This window comes from Moschus berezovskii, chromosome 25 (genome assembly GCF_049115385.1).
Source record: "Moschus berezovskii isolate FMDL1 chromosome 25, NW_MosBer_1.0, whole genome shotgun sequence".
In the NCBI taxonomy this organism is placed as follows: Eukaryota; Metazoa; Chordata; class Mammalia; order Artiodactyla; family Moschidae; genus Moschus; species Moschus berezovskii.
Window position 1 is genome coordinate 8,408,709 of NC_142484.1, and position 16,782 is coordinate 8,425,490.

The 16,782-nt window shown below is 56.0% G+C and overlaps 1 protein-coding gene across 2 annotated transcripts; it reads right to left on the minus strand.

Moving 5' to 3' along the window:
• Positions 1-768: 768 nt before the first annotated feature.
• RPS6KA4 (ribosomal protein S6 kinase A4) lies at positions 769-15,193 on the minus strand. 2 transcript variants are annotated; one of them, XM_088832332.1, is made up of 17 exons: positions 15,035-15,193; positions 14,860-14,931; positions 13,966-14,184; positions 13,773-13,888; positions 12,896-13,003; positions 12,592-12,672; positions 12,415-12,518; positions 12,171-12,321; positions 9,252-9,416; positions 5,732-5,860; positions 5,435-5,568; positions 5,256-5,349; positions 3,039-3,212; positions 2,764-2,958; positions 2,289-2,427; positions 1,941-2,104; positions 769-1,704 (listed from the first exon to the last, which is right to left on the minus strand). In XM_088832332.1, exons 1-17 carry the CDS (start codon positions 15,087-15,089, stop codon positions 1,510-1,512), a joined length of 2,295 nt encoding a protein of 764 aa, XP_088688458.1. In that variant the 5' UTR covers positions 15,090-15,193; the 3' UTR covers positions 769-1,509. The 2 variants fall into 2 exon arrangements, with proteins under 2 accessions (XP_088688458.1, XP_055271600.1); XM_055415625.2 differs by having other exon boundaries at positions 2,289-2,448.
• Between the last annotated feature and the right edge of the window lie 1,589 nt (positions 15,194-16,782).

A 16,782-nucleotide genomic window follows, 5' to 3' on the forward strand; every position in this document is an offset into this window, starting at 1 on the left:
AAAAAAACTAGGACTAAAACTACCATATGACCCAGCAATCCCACACATGTACACCAGTGTTCACTGCAGCACTATTTACAACAGTCAGGATATGGAAGCAACCCAGAAGTCCATCAACGGATGAATGCATAAAGAAGTTGTGGTACATATATACAATGCAATAGTACTCAGTCATAAAAGGAACAAAACTGCGGCAGTTGTCGAGAGGTGGATGGACCTAGGGTCTAACATACAGCGTGAAGTCAGAAAAATATCATATAGTAATGCATATATACGGAGTCTAGAAAAATGGTACTGCTGAATCTATTTGCAGGGCAGGAATAGAGACACAGATGTAAAGAGCAGACCTGTGGACACAGGAGGGGAGGGAGAGGGTGGGACAAACTGAGAAAGCAGCATTGCCATCTACACACCACCACGTGTAAAACAGACAGCTAGTGGGGAGCTGCTCTGTATCACAGGGAGCTCAGCTCAGGGCTCTGGGATGACCTAGTGCGGGGGATGTTGAAAGGGTAGGAGAGAGGCTCAAGAGGGAGGGGATATACATATGGTTGGTTCACGTTGTTGCACAGAGAAACCAGCACAAATTGTAAAGCAATTCTCCTCCAATTAAAAATAAATTTTAAAAACACCAAGGACAAAGGGTATCATCTTCTCCAGAAGGGTCTGCCCTGTCCCTCCTCTTTGAGGTCCAAGGGCCCAACGCCTGGAAGTGAGTCCCAAGACCTCTGCCCCCACCCCCCACATACACACACATTTGCCACACAGCACTGAGTAGACTTGTATTTTAAAGTCAAAGGCACAGCCTGGATGGGCGGAGGCAGTGACTGTGGAAGCCCAGCCCAGACCCCAAGGCCCCACCCCCCAGCTAGGAGCAGCTGTGCCAAAGGGGAGGGGACGGATGAGAAGGGGGCCGCCCCTTTTAGAGGGGGTCGCCTACCTCCTAACTTAGCCCCAATAGGGGGAAGCAGGTGACATAAAGTGAGGCAGAAATGCTTCAAGGGGTCCCCCAGGGCCTCTCGCTGAGCGCCCCCCCAACACAGGTCTTTGGTGGACGTAATTGCACAGACAGTCCATAAAGTGACAGCTTGAGAGGTGCCCCCTCCCAAGAGCAGGTCCTCAGGGGAAGGCAGGGGAGAGGTCCCAGTTTCTCCCTGTGGCAACTCAGTGCTTAGAAATGGAGGAGCCCTTTCCAACTGGGGCAGCCCCTTGGGGTAGAAGGGCCTTTCACCAGATGAGGCAGTATCTTGGCAGAGGGCCCCACACCCCACTCCCCAGCAGGCCCCCTCCTTCCCTGCATCTCTAAACTCTAATCTGGTAAGACATTTTAAAAAAAAGAATTCTCTGCTTATAAAAATACTTCTGCTCTGTCTGGGGGTAGGGAGGGGGAAAGTGGGGGAGAAGGGTAGCAATCCTGGGGAGGGGGGCGGCGCCGATGCAGGAGGCAGTGAGCCGGCCTCCTAGATCTCAGACACGACGTGGGGGAGGCGGGGGTCACAGGGACAGGGGCTAGGAGGGGGGTAGGGGGCCATTGGCTCGTCGGGGGGCTCCCTTGGCGGCCGGGGCCCGGCCCGGGGCGGCGGGCGCGGGGGAGACGCGGCGGGACGTGGCGGCGCTCCGTAGCTTCTGTTTCCGCCGCTTGGCAAGCGGCGCGTTCTCCACGCTCTTCAGGAAGAAACCCTCGCGTTTGCCCCGGTTGAACGCCTGGCGGACAGGAAAGGGTGAGTCCCACCGGCCTGGCCTCGACTTCCAGATCCCGGCTTTGGCCCCGTCCCAGGCCCTCCTTCCCATCCCACGAGGTCAGGGCCAGCAGGTCTTTGGCCTCCACAGCCTCTCAGAAGCTCAGGGCCCCAGCAGGTCACGGGTCTGGACTCCGCGGAGTCGCCCCCGGAGGCCCCGCCCCCAAGCTCAGGCCCCGCCCCTCGGGCCCCGCCCCTCACCATGAAGGTGGCGTTGAGCCCGGAGCGCACAGCCGACCCCGAGGACTCCAGCACGTCCGGCGTCCGCAGCGGAGGCGAGGAGCGCGCGCTGCCGTCCTGCAGCCACGAGCTGCCCCGCAGCCCCTCGAGCTTCAGCCGCTTGGCGGGATCCACAGTCAGGAGCCCTGGAGGCGGGGCGGGGCAGCGTCGGCGGGCCGCGTGTAGAGGCTGCACCCCAGAGAGGGCAGCCCCACTCTCCTCCCCGACAAGCCCCCCACCGGGACACCTGACCCGGGGGCACTCCTTGCCCCATCACGACCCCATGGCCTCCCCCTCCCCAACCATAACCTGTGACCTCCGGCCCCGCACCTCGGACCAGCTCCTTGGCTTCCTCAGACACGCCTTCCCAGGCCTCCCCGTCAAGAGAGAAGCGCCCCTCGCGGATCTTGCACATGATCTCCGCCGCCTGGCTCTGCCCGCCTTGGCCTGAGGCCCCCTGGAAGGGGACCTGGCCCGACAGCATCATGTACTAGCGGTGGGGGTGGGAGGGACAGGTGAAAAGCGAGACCAGTCCAGACTAGGGGGCCAATGGAGGCCAGGAGACTGATTCAACCCACCACAGGACCATGCACTCTCTCCAACAGGCTAATTCCTGAGGCCCACGGGTGATGAACTCTGCCCCTCAAACTAGGATGCCCAGACTCCAGCACCAGAGTGACCCCGCCTATGTATCAGGACATCTTCTTATCCCAGCCTCAGGCCAAATCCTGCCACCCCCACCAAGAGGACTGCTGTCCCCAGGCTCGGAGAACCCTGACATCCCCTCAGAGACGCCGTCCCATACCAGAATGACGCCGAGGCTCCAGAGGTCGCAGGACTCGTCGTAGCCCTGCTGGGCCAGCAGCTCGGGGGCCGCGTACTGCAGCGTGAAGCAGGGCGTCTGCATGGGCCCCGCGGGGCTCTGCGGGCGCAGGCGCGCGAACCCGAAGTCGATGATCTTCACCGGGGCCCCGGGCGTGTCATCGGCGTACAGGATGTTCTACGAGGGCGGCGAGGCGGCCATCAGAACCCGGCCCTCCGCGCCGAGGCCCTCGCGATGCGCTGAGGCCCCGCACTCACCTCGGGCTTCAGATCGCGGTGCACTACGCCCGCCTCCTCGTGCATGAAGCTCACGGCCGACACGAGGCTGCGCAGGATCTGGCTGGCCTCGGACTCGCTGAAGTGCCGCTTCTTGCGGATGTGCTCCAGCAGCTCCCCGCCCTGCAGCAGCTCCAGGACCAGGTACGTGTGCAGCTGCGGGCAGCGCGACGGGCCGGGGTCACCGCCTACCGAGACCCCACCCGCCCGCCAGATCCCACCCCGAGGTCACCATCGAGCCCCGCCCCCAGTTTCAGGCGCCTTCACGTTCAACCCTGACCTCAAGACTACCACCCCCACCTCCCCAAAGAACCACCTTAGGACTCGCTTGCGGTTCCACCCCGTACTCTTTTCCTTTCCAGGTGGCGCTAGTGGTAAAGAACCCGCCTGCCAATGTAAGTGAGGTAACATGCGGGCTGGATCCCTGGGTGGGGAAAATCCCCTGGAGGAGGGCATGGCAATCCACTCCCGTATTCTTGGGCCTGGAGAATCCTATGGATAGAGGACGGGGCGGGCTTCGGTCCACAGGGTCGCAAAGAGTTGGACACGACTGAAGCGACTTAGCAGGAGCAGCAGTCCCTTTGGCCACCTTACAGTTCAGTCCCTCAGTCATGTCCAACTCTTTGTGACTCCATGGACTGCAGCACACCATGCTTCCCTGTCCATCACCAACTCCTGCAGTCTGCTCAAACTCATGTCCATCAAGTCAGTGATTCCAGCCAACCATCTCATCCTCTGTCGTCCCCTTCTCCCCTTGCCTTCAATCTTTCCCAGCATCAGGGTCTTTCCAATGAGTCAGTTCTTCGAATCAGGTAGCCAAAGGATTGGAACGTCAGCTTCAGCATCAGTCTTTCCAATGAATATTCAAGACTGATTTCCTTTAGGATTGACAAGTTTGATCTCCTTGCAGTCCAAGAGACTCTCAAGAGTCTTCTCCAACAACATAGTTTAAAAGCATCAACTCTTTGGCACTCAGCTTTCTTTATAGTCCAACTCTCACATCCATACATGACTACTGGAAAAACCATAGCTTTGACTAGATGGACCTCTGTCGGCAAAGTAATGTCTGCTTTTTAACATGATGTCTAGGTTTGTCATAGCTTTTGTTCCAAGAAGCAAGCGTCTGTTAATTTAATGGCTGCCGTCACCATCTGAAGTGATTTTGGAGCCCGAGAAAATAAAGTCTGTCACTGTTTCCATTGTTTCCCCATCTATGTGCCATGAAGTGATGGGACCCAATGTCGTTCTCTTCATTTTTTGAATGTTGAGTTTTTAAGCCTGCTTTTTTCACTTTCCTCTTTCACTTTCATCAAGAGGCTCCTTGGTTTTTTGCTTTCTACCATAAAGGTGGTGTCATCTGCATATCTGAAGTTGATATTTCTCCCAGCAATCTTGATTCCAGCTTGTGCTTCATCCAGCCCGCATTTTGCATGATGTACTCTGCATATAAGTTAAATAATCACGGTGACAATATATAGCTTTGATGAACTCCTTTCCCAATTTGGAACCAGTCTGTTGTTCCGTGTCCGGTTCTAACTGTTGTTTCTTGACCTGCATACAGATTTCCCAGGAGGCAGGTAAGGTGGTTTGGTACTCCCATCTCTTTAAGAATTTTCCACAGTTTGTTGTGATCCACAAAACAAACTGTTGTGGCCACCTTAAAACCCACCCGCAAAAATCGTCCCCCTGCCCTGTTCCCTTGTCCATTCCCATATCCACCTTCGAGTCCTCAGGCCCTCCTAGGTGCTTAGTCCCTCAGTAGTGTCCGACTCTTTATACATATGTAGCCTGTAGCCTGCCAGGCTCCTCGGTCCATGGGGATTCTCCAGGCAAGAATACTGGAGTGGGATGCCCTCTTCCGGGGGACCTTCCCAACCCAAGAATCAAATCCAGGTCTCCCACATTGCAGGCGGATTCTTTACCGTCTGAGCCACCAGGGAAGCCCAGGAACGCTGGAGTAACCTATCCCTTCGCCAAAGAAACTTCCCGACCCAGGAATCGAACAGGAATCTCCTGAATTGCGGGCGGCTTCTTTACCTGCTGAGCTACCATAATCCAGCCTCCCTCACCTCCAGGTCCTCAGGCCCCTCCCACAGCGCGCTCAGGCCCCGCCTCCTGCCCGCATCCCCGCCCCCTCCCCGCCCTCCTCGGGCAGCCTCCAGCGCCCCTGCGCTCCGCCCCAGCCCAGGAAGCCGTCACCTGGTCGTGATGCACTTCGTGCAGCTTCACCACGTTGGGATGCGACTGGCACAGCCGCAGGGCAGCCACTTCGCGCTGCGTGTTCTCCTCCAGCCTGGGGGCAGGGCAGGAGGGGTCAGAACGGCCGACCTCCGGCCCCACCCTCCCCGAGTCTGCTCTGCCGGACTCCGCCCGCCCACCTGCGACTGAGGATCTTGACCGCGAACTCTTGGCCGCTCTGTAGCTGGCGGCAGCGGCGGCACACGGAGAAACTACCCTGGCCCAACGCGGGTTCCCGCAGGTCCAGTTCGTACTGCTGGAAGAAGGGCGAGTCCTGGGGGCGAAGGAGAAGCGTCAGAGGTCCTAGAGGGAGCCTTGCGGCTATGCCACGCCCCACCTCGGAGAGGCTCCGGGCCTCATCGAAGCCAAAATGTGCGCCTAGTGAAGACAGGTTTGGAGTCCCCACGCCCACTTCTCCCCACCCTGGCCCAGTCCACCTGCATCATGACGCTCCTGGCCAACGCCGCCGGGCCGGGCCGGTCTCCAGTGCCAGACACTTCCAGCACATCGGTCATCACCGCGTTGTTGCGGTCAAACAAGATGGATGGCGCCACGAAGGAGTATCCCTGGTGGAGGAGGGGGTTGTCAGGGCTGATGGGCATCCGGGGGCTGGAAGTGCAGAAGGAGCCCCTGAAGGCCCAGACCCAGCCGGAAGGAGGGCAGGGGGCAGAGGAAAGACCCTGCAGTAGGGAGTCGGGGGTGTTGCTTTTGCATTCCAGTGTACACAGGCTGTTTTGGACATTTTTTTTCCACCTTGGTCTGTGATCCCTTGGAACCATGTCTATCCCGTCAGCAGTCTGGGACTCCACCTTTTTCATCACAGTGATCCCCCAAGTGCCAAGGCCATCATCTGGCACAACGTAATGGCCCAGAATATGAAGGGCTGAACGAATAAAAGAATTATGGCCTGGTATCACACAGCTTAGGAGAATTCAGCTCTACCCAACTCAGGACAAAAAGCCTTTATTACTTTCAAATCAAACTTTGGCCTCCTCTGCAAGGGTGGCTATGAGGAAGTGTAAAGAGAAACCAAAGTTAATTTTTTTGCCTGAAGAAAGCTGATCGCCGAAGAATTGATGCTTTTGAACTGTGGTGCTGGAGAAGACTCTTGAGAGTCCCTTGGACTGCAAGGAGGTCAAACCAGTCCATTCTAAAGGAGATCAATCCTGGGTGTTCATTGGAAGGACTGATGCTAAAGCTGAAACTCCAATACTTTGGCCACATCATGCGACGAGTTGACTCACTGGAAAAGAGTCTGATGCTGGGAGGGATTGGGGGTGGGAGGAGACGGGGACGACAGAGAATGAGATGGCTGGATGGCATCACCGACTCGATGGACATGAGTTTGAGTGAGCTCCGGGAGTTTGGTGATGGACAAAGAGGCCTGGCATGCTGTGATTCATGGGGTCGCAAAGAGTCAGACACGACTGAGCGACTGAACTGAAATGAACTGAAGGATCCATGTCCTGGCAATTCAAGGAATTCTCAAGGGTAATTTTAAGGATGTGTTGTTTTCTCCTAAAAACACAGCGCCACTGCATGCAGTGCTAACTAGGATGCACACAGGTGGGATTTCTGTCTGTTAAGTTTGTTGATATGTCCCCAGTACCCAAGTCAGTGCCTGGCACGTTGAAGGCACTCAGTACATATTTTTGAATGATTAAATGAATGAATGAAAGTAACCATTGATTTACAAGAAAACTTGCTCATTAAGACTGTGAGAGCAAAGATAGATCCCAGTAGATAGAGGGATATTCAAGCACAGAGCTGTCACTTGTGAGAGCTTCACAGAGGGGACTGATCCATCCATAGTTGATACTGGCCTATTATTTACTGTTTATGGACCGCGTCCTACCCAGCCATGACCCCAAGCTGGACTTAGGGACGCAGAAATTAAACACATAGTCCCTGCCCTCTGAGAGTTTCGGACCAAGCGAGGTGGTCTCCGTCAGTGTCAATATACAACCTGACAAACTGCTCAGAAGGAGGTTTTGTCTTCAGAGGGCTGGAGCACAAGAAAAGGGCAACCCAGGGCCAGAGGAGCAGGGAAGTCTTCACACGGGGCAGTGCTGGACAACCAGGCTTGAATTTTGCCAGGTGGGCAACTGTAGGGAAAGACCTCCAGGTGGGGGAAACTGCATGTGCAAAGGTACAGAAGTATGTTCTGGAACCTTGAGAAGTTCCAAGGTGCTGGAGCACCAGGTGAAATAAGAGAGTACAGAGCAAAGACCACATCATATACAAATGAACTGATTTACACCAGAGAAACGGACTCACAGACTTAGTGAATGAGCTTCTGATTACCAGGGGGGAAGGGTGGGAAAAAGGGATAGTTAGGGAAAACTGGACACAGAACAATGAACTGGTTCAAAACTGGGAAAGGAGTACGTCAAGGCTGTATATTGTTACCCTGTTTATTTAACTTATATGCAGAGTACAGCATGCAAAATGCCAGGCTGGATGAATCAAAAGCTGGAATCAAGATTGCATGACGAAATATCAACAGCGTCAAATATGCAGATGATACCGTCCTAACGGTGGAAGGAAAAGAGGAACTAAAGAGCTGCTTGATAAAGGTAAAAGAGGAGAATGAAAAAAACTGGCTTAAAACTCAATATTCAGAAAACTAAGATCATGGCATCTGGTCCCATCACTTCATAGAAAATAAATGGGGAAAATATGGAAACAGTGGCAGATTTCATTTTCCTGGGCTCCAAAATCACTGCAGATGGTGACTGCATCCATGAAATTAACAGACGCTTGCTCCTTGGAAGAAAACCTATGACAAACCTAGACAGCATATTAAAAGCAGAGACATCACTTTGCCAACAAAGGTCCATATAGTCAGAGCTATGGTTTTTCCAGTAGTCATGTTCAATGTGAGAGTTGGACCATAAGGAAGGCTGAACTCCAAACAATTGATACTTTCAAACTGTGGTGCTGGAGAAGACTCTTGAGAGTCCCTTGGACAGCAGGGAGATCAAACCAGTCAATCCTAAAGAAAATTCATTGGAAGGACTGATGCTGAAGCTGAAGCTCCAATACTTTGGGCACCTGATGTGAAGATCCGACTTGTTAGAAAAGACCCTGATGCTGAGTAAGACTGAAGGCAGGAGGAGAAGGGGACAACACAGGATGAGATGGCTGAATGGCATCACCAACTCAATGGACATGAGTTTGAGCAAACTCCAAGAGACAGTGGAGCACAGGGAAGCCCGGTGTGCTACAGTCCGTGGAGTTGCAAAGAGTCAGACACGATTTAGCGGCTGAGCAACAACAAGGGAGTTTGAAATTGACATGGACACACTGCTCTATTTAACATGGGTAACCAACAAGGACCTACTGTACAGCACAGGGAACTCTGCTCACTGTTAGGTGGCAGCCTGGATGGGAGGGGAGTTTGGGGGAGAATGGATACATGCATATGTATGGCTGAGTCCCTTTGCTGTCCATCTGAAACTATCATAACATTCTTATTCGGCTATATTCTAATATAAAAGAAAAGAAAAAGTTAAAAAAAAAAAAAAAAAGACCACATCATGCAAGGCCTTGTATACCAAGCAAAGGAGCTTGGACGTGTCCAACAGGCCTAAGCTTCTAAAATTAGGTAGAGGGGGCCTGTGTCCCCAGGAATGTGATATGGTATGCCATAGTATAAACAAAGCATCTCTTCCTAGGTGTCCCCTCAAAACAATAGTTTTACCTAACAATAAAGAGAGATGATGGAGAAGGGAAATCGACATGAAATTTCAAGATAAACCAGGAAATTCAAAGGCGTGTCCTGCCAAGGCAGTCTCGATGACTGATAATTCCAAATTCATCACGAATGGAGAGCAAGGGAGATGCTGAGTCCCCCTCAGGACACAGGGTATGTAGTGTCCACAGGTCAGCTGGGGCTGAGGCTGGCAGCAGCACCCCACTTCCTCTGCATCTGTGGTTCCATGAGCTCTCACTCACCTGGAAGATGCGAGGGTCCCCAGGTGGGGGGCTGCCAGGGGGTGAGTAGACAGGCTCCAGTCGGGTAAATTCCTCTGCAAAGTTGCCCACATCCAGCTCTGAGCGGATCTGGGGTCGGAATGGGGCTGGAATCTTCCTAGCAGCCAGAGCAGCCCAGTCCAGACCCTGGAGAAAAGGAACGAAAGATAAGGGATCAAAGGGCAGGAAGTGGAAACACTGTCCACTCGGGCCACCCTCACTGGGCAGCTCCTCAGTGAGGCAAAGGTCTCGCTGGCAGTTGTGTGCAAAGCTGTTCTTCCTGCCTCCCCAGCTTCTGTTTCCCTTCCTCTGATAACAGGATCCCTGTTTCCCTTGGAGAACCACCCCTCCACCACACTCAGCCAACTCTGGGACTTTTAATAGAACTGGTATGCAAAAAAAAAAATCTCTATTGGACTTAAATCTGGGAGGATATGAGTCTGGAACTGCTGGGGCCCCCTCAGTGCCTAGTGATGAAATGCCCAGGCAGAAAAGCAGAAGCAAGAGACAAAGTAAGAAATTCCTAATAACATAGACTCAGCACCTGGATCCAGCCTTGCCTGAAATCAGACCATTTTCCCTGACTTTTCATTTATGGTAGCTAAAACATTCCCTTTTATGTTTAAACTAGTATGGCATATCTTGTTGCCTGTCCAATACCCATTCTCTATGTCATTCTTAGTACTATAGCCCCCATTTTATTTCAGGAACCAATGTACAAACTAAAAAATAGTATTTTACAAACTTCCTTGCAGTTAGCAGTGACCAATTACTTGTAAGCAAAAATTATGTGGGAGGAATCCAGAGAAAGAGCCTGAAGAGGAGCGTGAGCAGTTGTTAAGTACCCTTTTTGCCCTTCCATCCTTCCTCATGCTTCCCACCTGGAGAGCAACCTAGATAGCAAGAGGTCTAGCAGTCATTTTGATACCAGGAGGCAACCGTGGGAATGCAGGCTATAGTGTAGTGTTAGTTGCTCAGGCATGTCAAACTCTTGTGACCCCGTGGACTATAGCCAACTAGGCTCCTCTATCCATGGGATTCTCCAGGCAAAAATACTGGAATGGATTGCCATGCCCTCCTCCAGGGGATCTTCCTGACCCAGGGATTGAACCCGCATCTCTTATGTCTCCTGCATTGGCAGATGGGCTCCTTACCACTAGTGCCACTTGGAAAGCCCTGGGAATGGAGGCTACGTGCTAAAAATGAAGGCGCATTTAAAAAGAAAAAAATCAAGCTTAGCTCCTTGAAGACACCACAGCAGCCCTAGACTGCTGACCTCTGGATTTCTTTTATGTAGATAGATAGACAGACAGACAGACAAATAGATCTCTATCTTTTTTAGACTACCATTCATTCCGATCTCTGTTCTTAGAAGCCAGACTCTATTCCACAGATATCACTATCTCCAGGGCACTTTTTGTCACATGCAGCCTAGAGGCATGGCTTGGGCTTAAAGGCCCCAGTCCTGGCACCAGGGACCTCAGCATTGCTATCAGCAAATTGTCTTGAGAAAAGGGGAAATAGCATCAGGCCTCAAAGACCTTTTGGGGTGCGGGCGCTCTCTAGTCTGACAACTGTTTCACCTGCTCCCAAGCATCCAGGGCCCCGGATGCACTCAGGGTGGGCTGAGGAATTCACTTAAGGAAACTGACACTGCTCAGTCACTCTGCCCATAACTGAACATCTTCACTACGGAGACTTAAGACTCCTGTCTGAGAAAGCTTCTCTGAGGGCCCTTCCAGGCAGTACTTGCTGGGAAGATTCAAGGAAGTGGTATTCACAGCAAGGGTAACTGGGTGCCCAGCCCAGAGTAAGTGCCCATAAATGGGTGCTTTTGTTACTACATCAGACAAGGCAAATTTAATACCCACGTGCAAACAGAACATGACACTTCAGAGCATGGGCCTTCAGGCCACCTAGACCTGAGCTCTATCACTTCGCTCAGTGATCTTGGGCAAATTACCTAACCTCTCTGACCATGGACTGTATAGTCCATGAGGTCACAAAGAGTCAGACACGACTGAGCAACTTTCACTTTCACTTTTTCTGAACCTGTTTCCTCATCTGTGAAAATAAGGATAATCAGGTTGGTTCTGAGGCTTACATGAAATTATGCAAGCAAGCGGCCAAGACACATTCACTGTTACAGGGTCCTGCTAGGCAGTGGGGGCTTCCCAGGTGGCTCAGTGGTAAAGAATCCACCTGCTAATGCAGGAGACACAGGTTCAATCCTTAGGTCGGGAAGATCCCCTGGAGTAGGAAATGGCAGTCCACTCCCATGGACAGAGAAGCCTGGTGGGCTACAGTCCAGGGGATCGCAAAGTGTTGGACGTGACTGAGCGACTGAGCATGCACACATGCTAGGCAATGACTCTGGCCACACACAGTGCCCAAACCAGCGAGCTCTCACAAGGACAGAATTCACTCTGCACTGCACTCTAACCTGCGTGCATGTTGCTTAGGACAAATCCCACGTGGCTGATTCAGACACATCCATCTGAAGTACAGGCATACAGACTGCACAGGTACAAGACCAAAACCCTGAGTGGATGCTAACAGTCATGAGACCGGGGCCAACAGTAGACCTGGGGTCTGTTCCGAGCTCTAAATTTTTACTGTGTGATCTCTGGCAGATCACCTTGCTTCTCTGAACTGTCCAATGAAGAGTCCATTCTCAAGTCCCTGCCAGCCCTGCCAGGCAATGAACCTAGAATTCTTTCCCACGAGAACAAATTTTAATACAGATGACTGAGAAGACAAGCCTGCTTTCTTTACCTGCAAAGTTTTCTAAATCAAGTGAAACTGGCCAGTCTCAGACCATCCCTCCAGTGTCCCCCAACCCAGAGCAGTAGCCCAGCCCCGGTGTGTGTAGAGAGTTATGGGGGCTTCCAGGAGCCTCACCTGGAAGAAGGGGTGGTCCTTAACTTCCTGTGCCCCCTGGGGTCCTGCACCCAGTCGCTTCCTGGGGTCCTTGCAAAGTAGCCGCTGCAGTAGGTCCTGTGCCACTGGCCCGATCCGGGGGGGGAAGGGAGGGGAGCACTTCAGGATCCGTCTGGGAGGATTGGGGGGGGCGTCAGGGGCAGCGAGCCCCCCCTCCAGCCCTGCCCAGGCTCCTCGGCCGCCCTCTGCTTCCAGCCCTGCTCACCGAGACACCTCTGCCTGCGTGTTCCTCTCACCCTCCAGGGTGAAGGGTGAGGCCCCCGTCAGCAGCTCAAAGAGGAGGATGCCAAGGCTCCACCAGTCTACAGCCTGCCGGGCAGAGCCAGGGTGAGGGCCTGCAGCCACCGCCGCCTCACCCCACCCTACTCCCGGCCCAACCCACCTTGCCATGGCCCGACTTGGTGCGGATGATTTCAGGGGCCATGTATTCGATGGTGCCGCAGAAGGAGAAGGTCCGCTCTTTCTGGGAGGACAAGAGGACCTATTTGGACACCCAGCCACAATACCCCCTCCCCACCCACGGCCCAGAGTAAGACTCGCTGGACTTGTGAGAGTCGGAGCAGTGGGAACTTCCCAAAGGCAGAGCTACTGCACCCACCGAAATGTAGAGCCAGGCGTGGAGCTGGAGCCAGGATGGGAAGGCCAGGGTAGGGGGGTTCAGGAGGCTGAGACCACCCTTCACTTACCTCCTCTGTCAGGAACTCCTTGCTAAGCCCAAAGTCAGTGAGGACAATATGACCCTCGGAGTCCAGCAACACATTCTCCAGCTTCAGATCTCGGTAGATGATGCCCAGCTGGCAAGAAGGAAGAGGGCGCTGAGGGTCCCTCCCCCGACACCCTCTCCGCCCGCTCCTACAGCTCCTGTTCCGCACCAGATCCCTGGGGCAGGGGATCTCCAGTGGGGTGGGGGGCAGGATGAGACTGGGCCATTGGACGGGAGAAGCCATTTAAGATACACCAGCATAGGGACTTCCCTGGTGGTCCAGTGGTTAAGAATCCGCCTGCCAATTCCAGCCCTGGTCCTGGAAGGTGCCACATGCCGTGGAGAACAACTAAGCCCGTGGGCCACAACTGCTGAGTCCGCAGCAAGAGAAGCCACCGCAATGAGAACCCCGAGCGCCGCACAAAGAGCAGCCCCTGAGCGCAGCAATGAGGCCCAACACAGCTGTCAATCAATCAGTCAATTTCCAAACAGCAGGGAAGGGGTGGGGGAACACCACGGAGAGGCCCCCAGGAGGAAAGCCGTGTGAGGAGCCCCAAATCACGACAGCTCTGGGAACCAAGGCATGAGGTTTCCATTTGGGGAAGTTCTGTGAACGTGGCCCCAGGAAGCAGCTTGTGAGAGGAAAGCCCCCTCGAGGAGGCACCAGCAGAGGAGACCCCAGAAGGCAGCACCCGGGCCTTCCTCCGAGGAGGCTAGGGGAAGTGGATCCAGTCCCCTGCCTCACCCTACCCTATGGCCACCCCCTCCCAGGAAGCCCGAGGCTGCCAGGTTCTCAGGCCCCTCCGGAGGCCGGGACCCAGTCCCCAGGGCCACTGCCAGGTAACCGGGTCCTCACCCACCTTGTGCAGGTGTTCCAAGGCCAGCACGATCTCGCCCCCATACACGCGCACCTCGGCCTCCTTGAAGTACTGGCGCTGGTAGAGGTGGGTGAACATTTCGCCACCGTTCACATAGTCTGGAGGGGGTGCGAGTGGAAGTTGGGGAGCAGCCCCCATGGGTGGCCCCATCCGCCCCCACAGGGCCTGCCCTTACCCAGGATGAGGTGCAGCTTGGCGTCAGTTTGGAAGGCGTAGTGCAGCGTGACCAGGAAGGGCGCCTGGCGCACCAGCTCCAGCACAGAGCGCTCGGTGCGTGTGTGCTCCTGTGTCTTGGCACGCTGCACCAAGGCTGCCTTGCGCAGCACCTTCATGGCATACAGCTTGCCCGCGTCGTGCCCACCCGCCTTCCGCACCAGGAACACCTTCCCGTAGGCTGTGGGGGCAGGGAGTGGGCGGAAGGTAGGCCATGAGCATAGGGGCGGGTGCGAAGGTGGGGGGGGTAGTGACGCCCACCCAGGAGGGTGTGCAAGGTGGGGGAAGGAGCTGGGGCGAGAGGCAGGTGTGCACAAAGCTGGCAGCGCTTTCTAAGGCAAAGACATGCACACCCCCAGGAGGGTGCTCAGCAAACCTAGGGAGGGGATGTGCAAACCAGGCTGGGGGGGGCACGCAACTCCCGGGAGGCCTGCAGCACAGGGTGGGGGTGGGGTGTGTGCAAACCTGGGGAAGGGCTAGAGGATGCAGAGCCAGGGAGGGGACACAGAGGTGCGGGCAGACGGAAGGACAGTCAACCCTGAGGTGGGGAGTTTGCAAAGTGAAGGAAGAGGGCTCTCATATCTCACAAGGTGGGGGGAGCGGTGAAATCACACGGGTGGGCTGCAAGCCCCCAAGAGTGTTGGCACACGCGGGGAGGACCTTGCTCAATGTGGAGCAGCCCTAGGAGTGGGCATGCCAACCCCGGCAGGGCAGGGCCAAGCAGGCAAGGCGGGCTATGCTGGGAGAGGGTGGGGGGCATTGCTGGTGGCCTGGCCCAACCCAGGCGGGTGTGCCCGCGCGGCAGGCCCAGAGCACCCTGCGGGGAGGACACTTGCCGGTGGATAGGGGTCCTCACCTCCCGTGCCCAGCACCTTGAGCAGCTGGAAGTTCTCCACGCCTACCTTCTCCTCGTGCCCCGTCAGGTTGGCTGTGGGCACAGGGGGCAAATGAACCCAGCCAGTGCATGAACCCTCCCTGGCGGCCTGGGCAGCCATCACCCAGCCAGCACCCCGGGCCACCCTCTGCCCCACCTTCGGTGATCTGCAGCTCCACGGCACAGCCCTCGTCCTCGTCCTCGTCCCCCATGGCCGGCGGGTCGCTGGGGCCCGCGCGGCTCGGCTCCGGGGCGGGCGGCGCCGGTTACATGGCGGCTCCGGCCGGGGCGGGAGCTTCCTGGTGCCGCCTCTGGGGCCGAGGCGGGCGCCGGCGCCGCCTCCCGGCTCCCCGCCCCGCGCGGCCTGAGTCAGGCGCTGGAACGTGACAGCGCCCGGGCTGCGGGTGGGCGGGGGCGCTCCGGTCTCCCGCGGGCGCAGGGGGCTGCCGCCAGGAGTGTGCGCTCTGGGACCCCGGGCAACCCTCCTGGGGACCTGGGAGTCCCCCTTGGGAGCCATGCCTGGGGTCTGTGGATAACCCGGAGCCTTTGTGGGGCGGACACTCCCCAGCCAGGTATCAGCCCCAGGGCGGTAAGTCCAGCACAGGCTGTGCCCCAAGTGGGTGGGAGTCCCACTCGGGTGCTTTAGAGCTGCCTTCCCCGCCAGGGTGCCAGCCCTAAGGCAGCCAGGCAGCTCTGTCCAATTCTTAGCCACCAGTGAAAGTGAGGAACTTCATACAGATTACAACCCTCTTGCCTGGTTCTTCTTGATCACTTCTTGACTGCAGTGAATAGGGGAGGGGATCTGTCAGTCCCCTTGATGGATGAGCAGCGTGAGGCCACAGGTCACCTCGTCCAGCTCTTGCTTCCACAGCCCCAGCCCCGCACGCCTCACCCAGTGTGTCTCTTTGCTGTTGGTGCTGGGCGGGCTAAGAGGGTCCCAGAAGCCACGTGACCCAGCCCAGCTTCCTGTCTGTATCCCCTGCCGCCAGCGAAGCCTTCTTCCCTGCGGACTTGCCTTTGCAGGGGAGGCCTGGTGGGGGGCAGGCACCCTGAGGGCCGGGCCTAGTCTCTGGGCTCCCCCTACCCATGAGGGTGCCTACAGGAGGCACTGAGAGGGAGCCCAGCCCGACCTCCAGCAGGGATGGGCAGCCCGTTTTCTGACCAAATCTCTCTAGAGTGAGCAGACCTTTAAAAGCACCTCAGGGAACTCCCTGGTGGTCCAGCAGTTACGGTGTGATTCTTCTTCCTGTTGCCCCCAAGCCTGGTACAGAGTGGACCCCAAAAAGGGGTGTCGGAGCCACATAGGGGTGCCCTCCCCCCCATCAGACTCAGCACCCTTGGCCAGCCGGGCCTCCAGAGCCTCATCTCCCTCCCTGACAGCTGAGAGGGCCACCAACCATGGGGCGGCCATCAGAGCCCCCACCCGGAGGCCCTATGGGAACGGGGCTTCCAGTTGCTTAGCCCCTCTGGAGGCCAGGGGCTGTCCACTCCCATGCCACCAACCTCAGAAACTCAGTCTGAGAGGAGGGCAGAGCAGCGGGTGACCCCCAAGGGGAGAGTTGTGGAAACCCGGTGAGTCAGGCTACAGTAGGTCACTCTGGGGAGGCAGGCCTGGCCACCCCTCCCAGCTCTTGCCACCCCCGGATTCAGGCTGCCTCACCTCAGCCGGGCAGCCCCACCCTACTCTGGGCGGCCCCCAGGTGCCCTGACTCACGTCCTGTCGTCCCGTCGCCCAGCCTAATTGCTCCCCTCCCCAGCATCAGTCATCCCAGAGGCCCTGGTCAGAGACCCCCGGCATCCTTCCCAACTCCACAATAGCACCCCCCCAACCCCGGCTGTAAACTCCCTGGGGAGGGGCTCAGCCCCAAAGGGGTGGAGATGAGAGTATGAGGGGGCAGGAAGCAA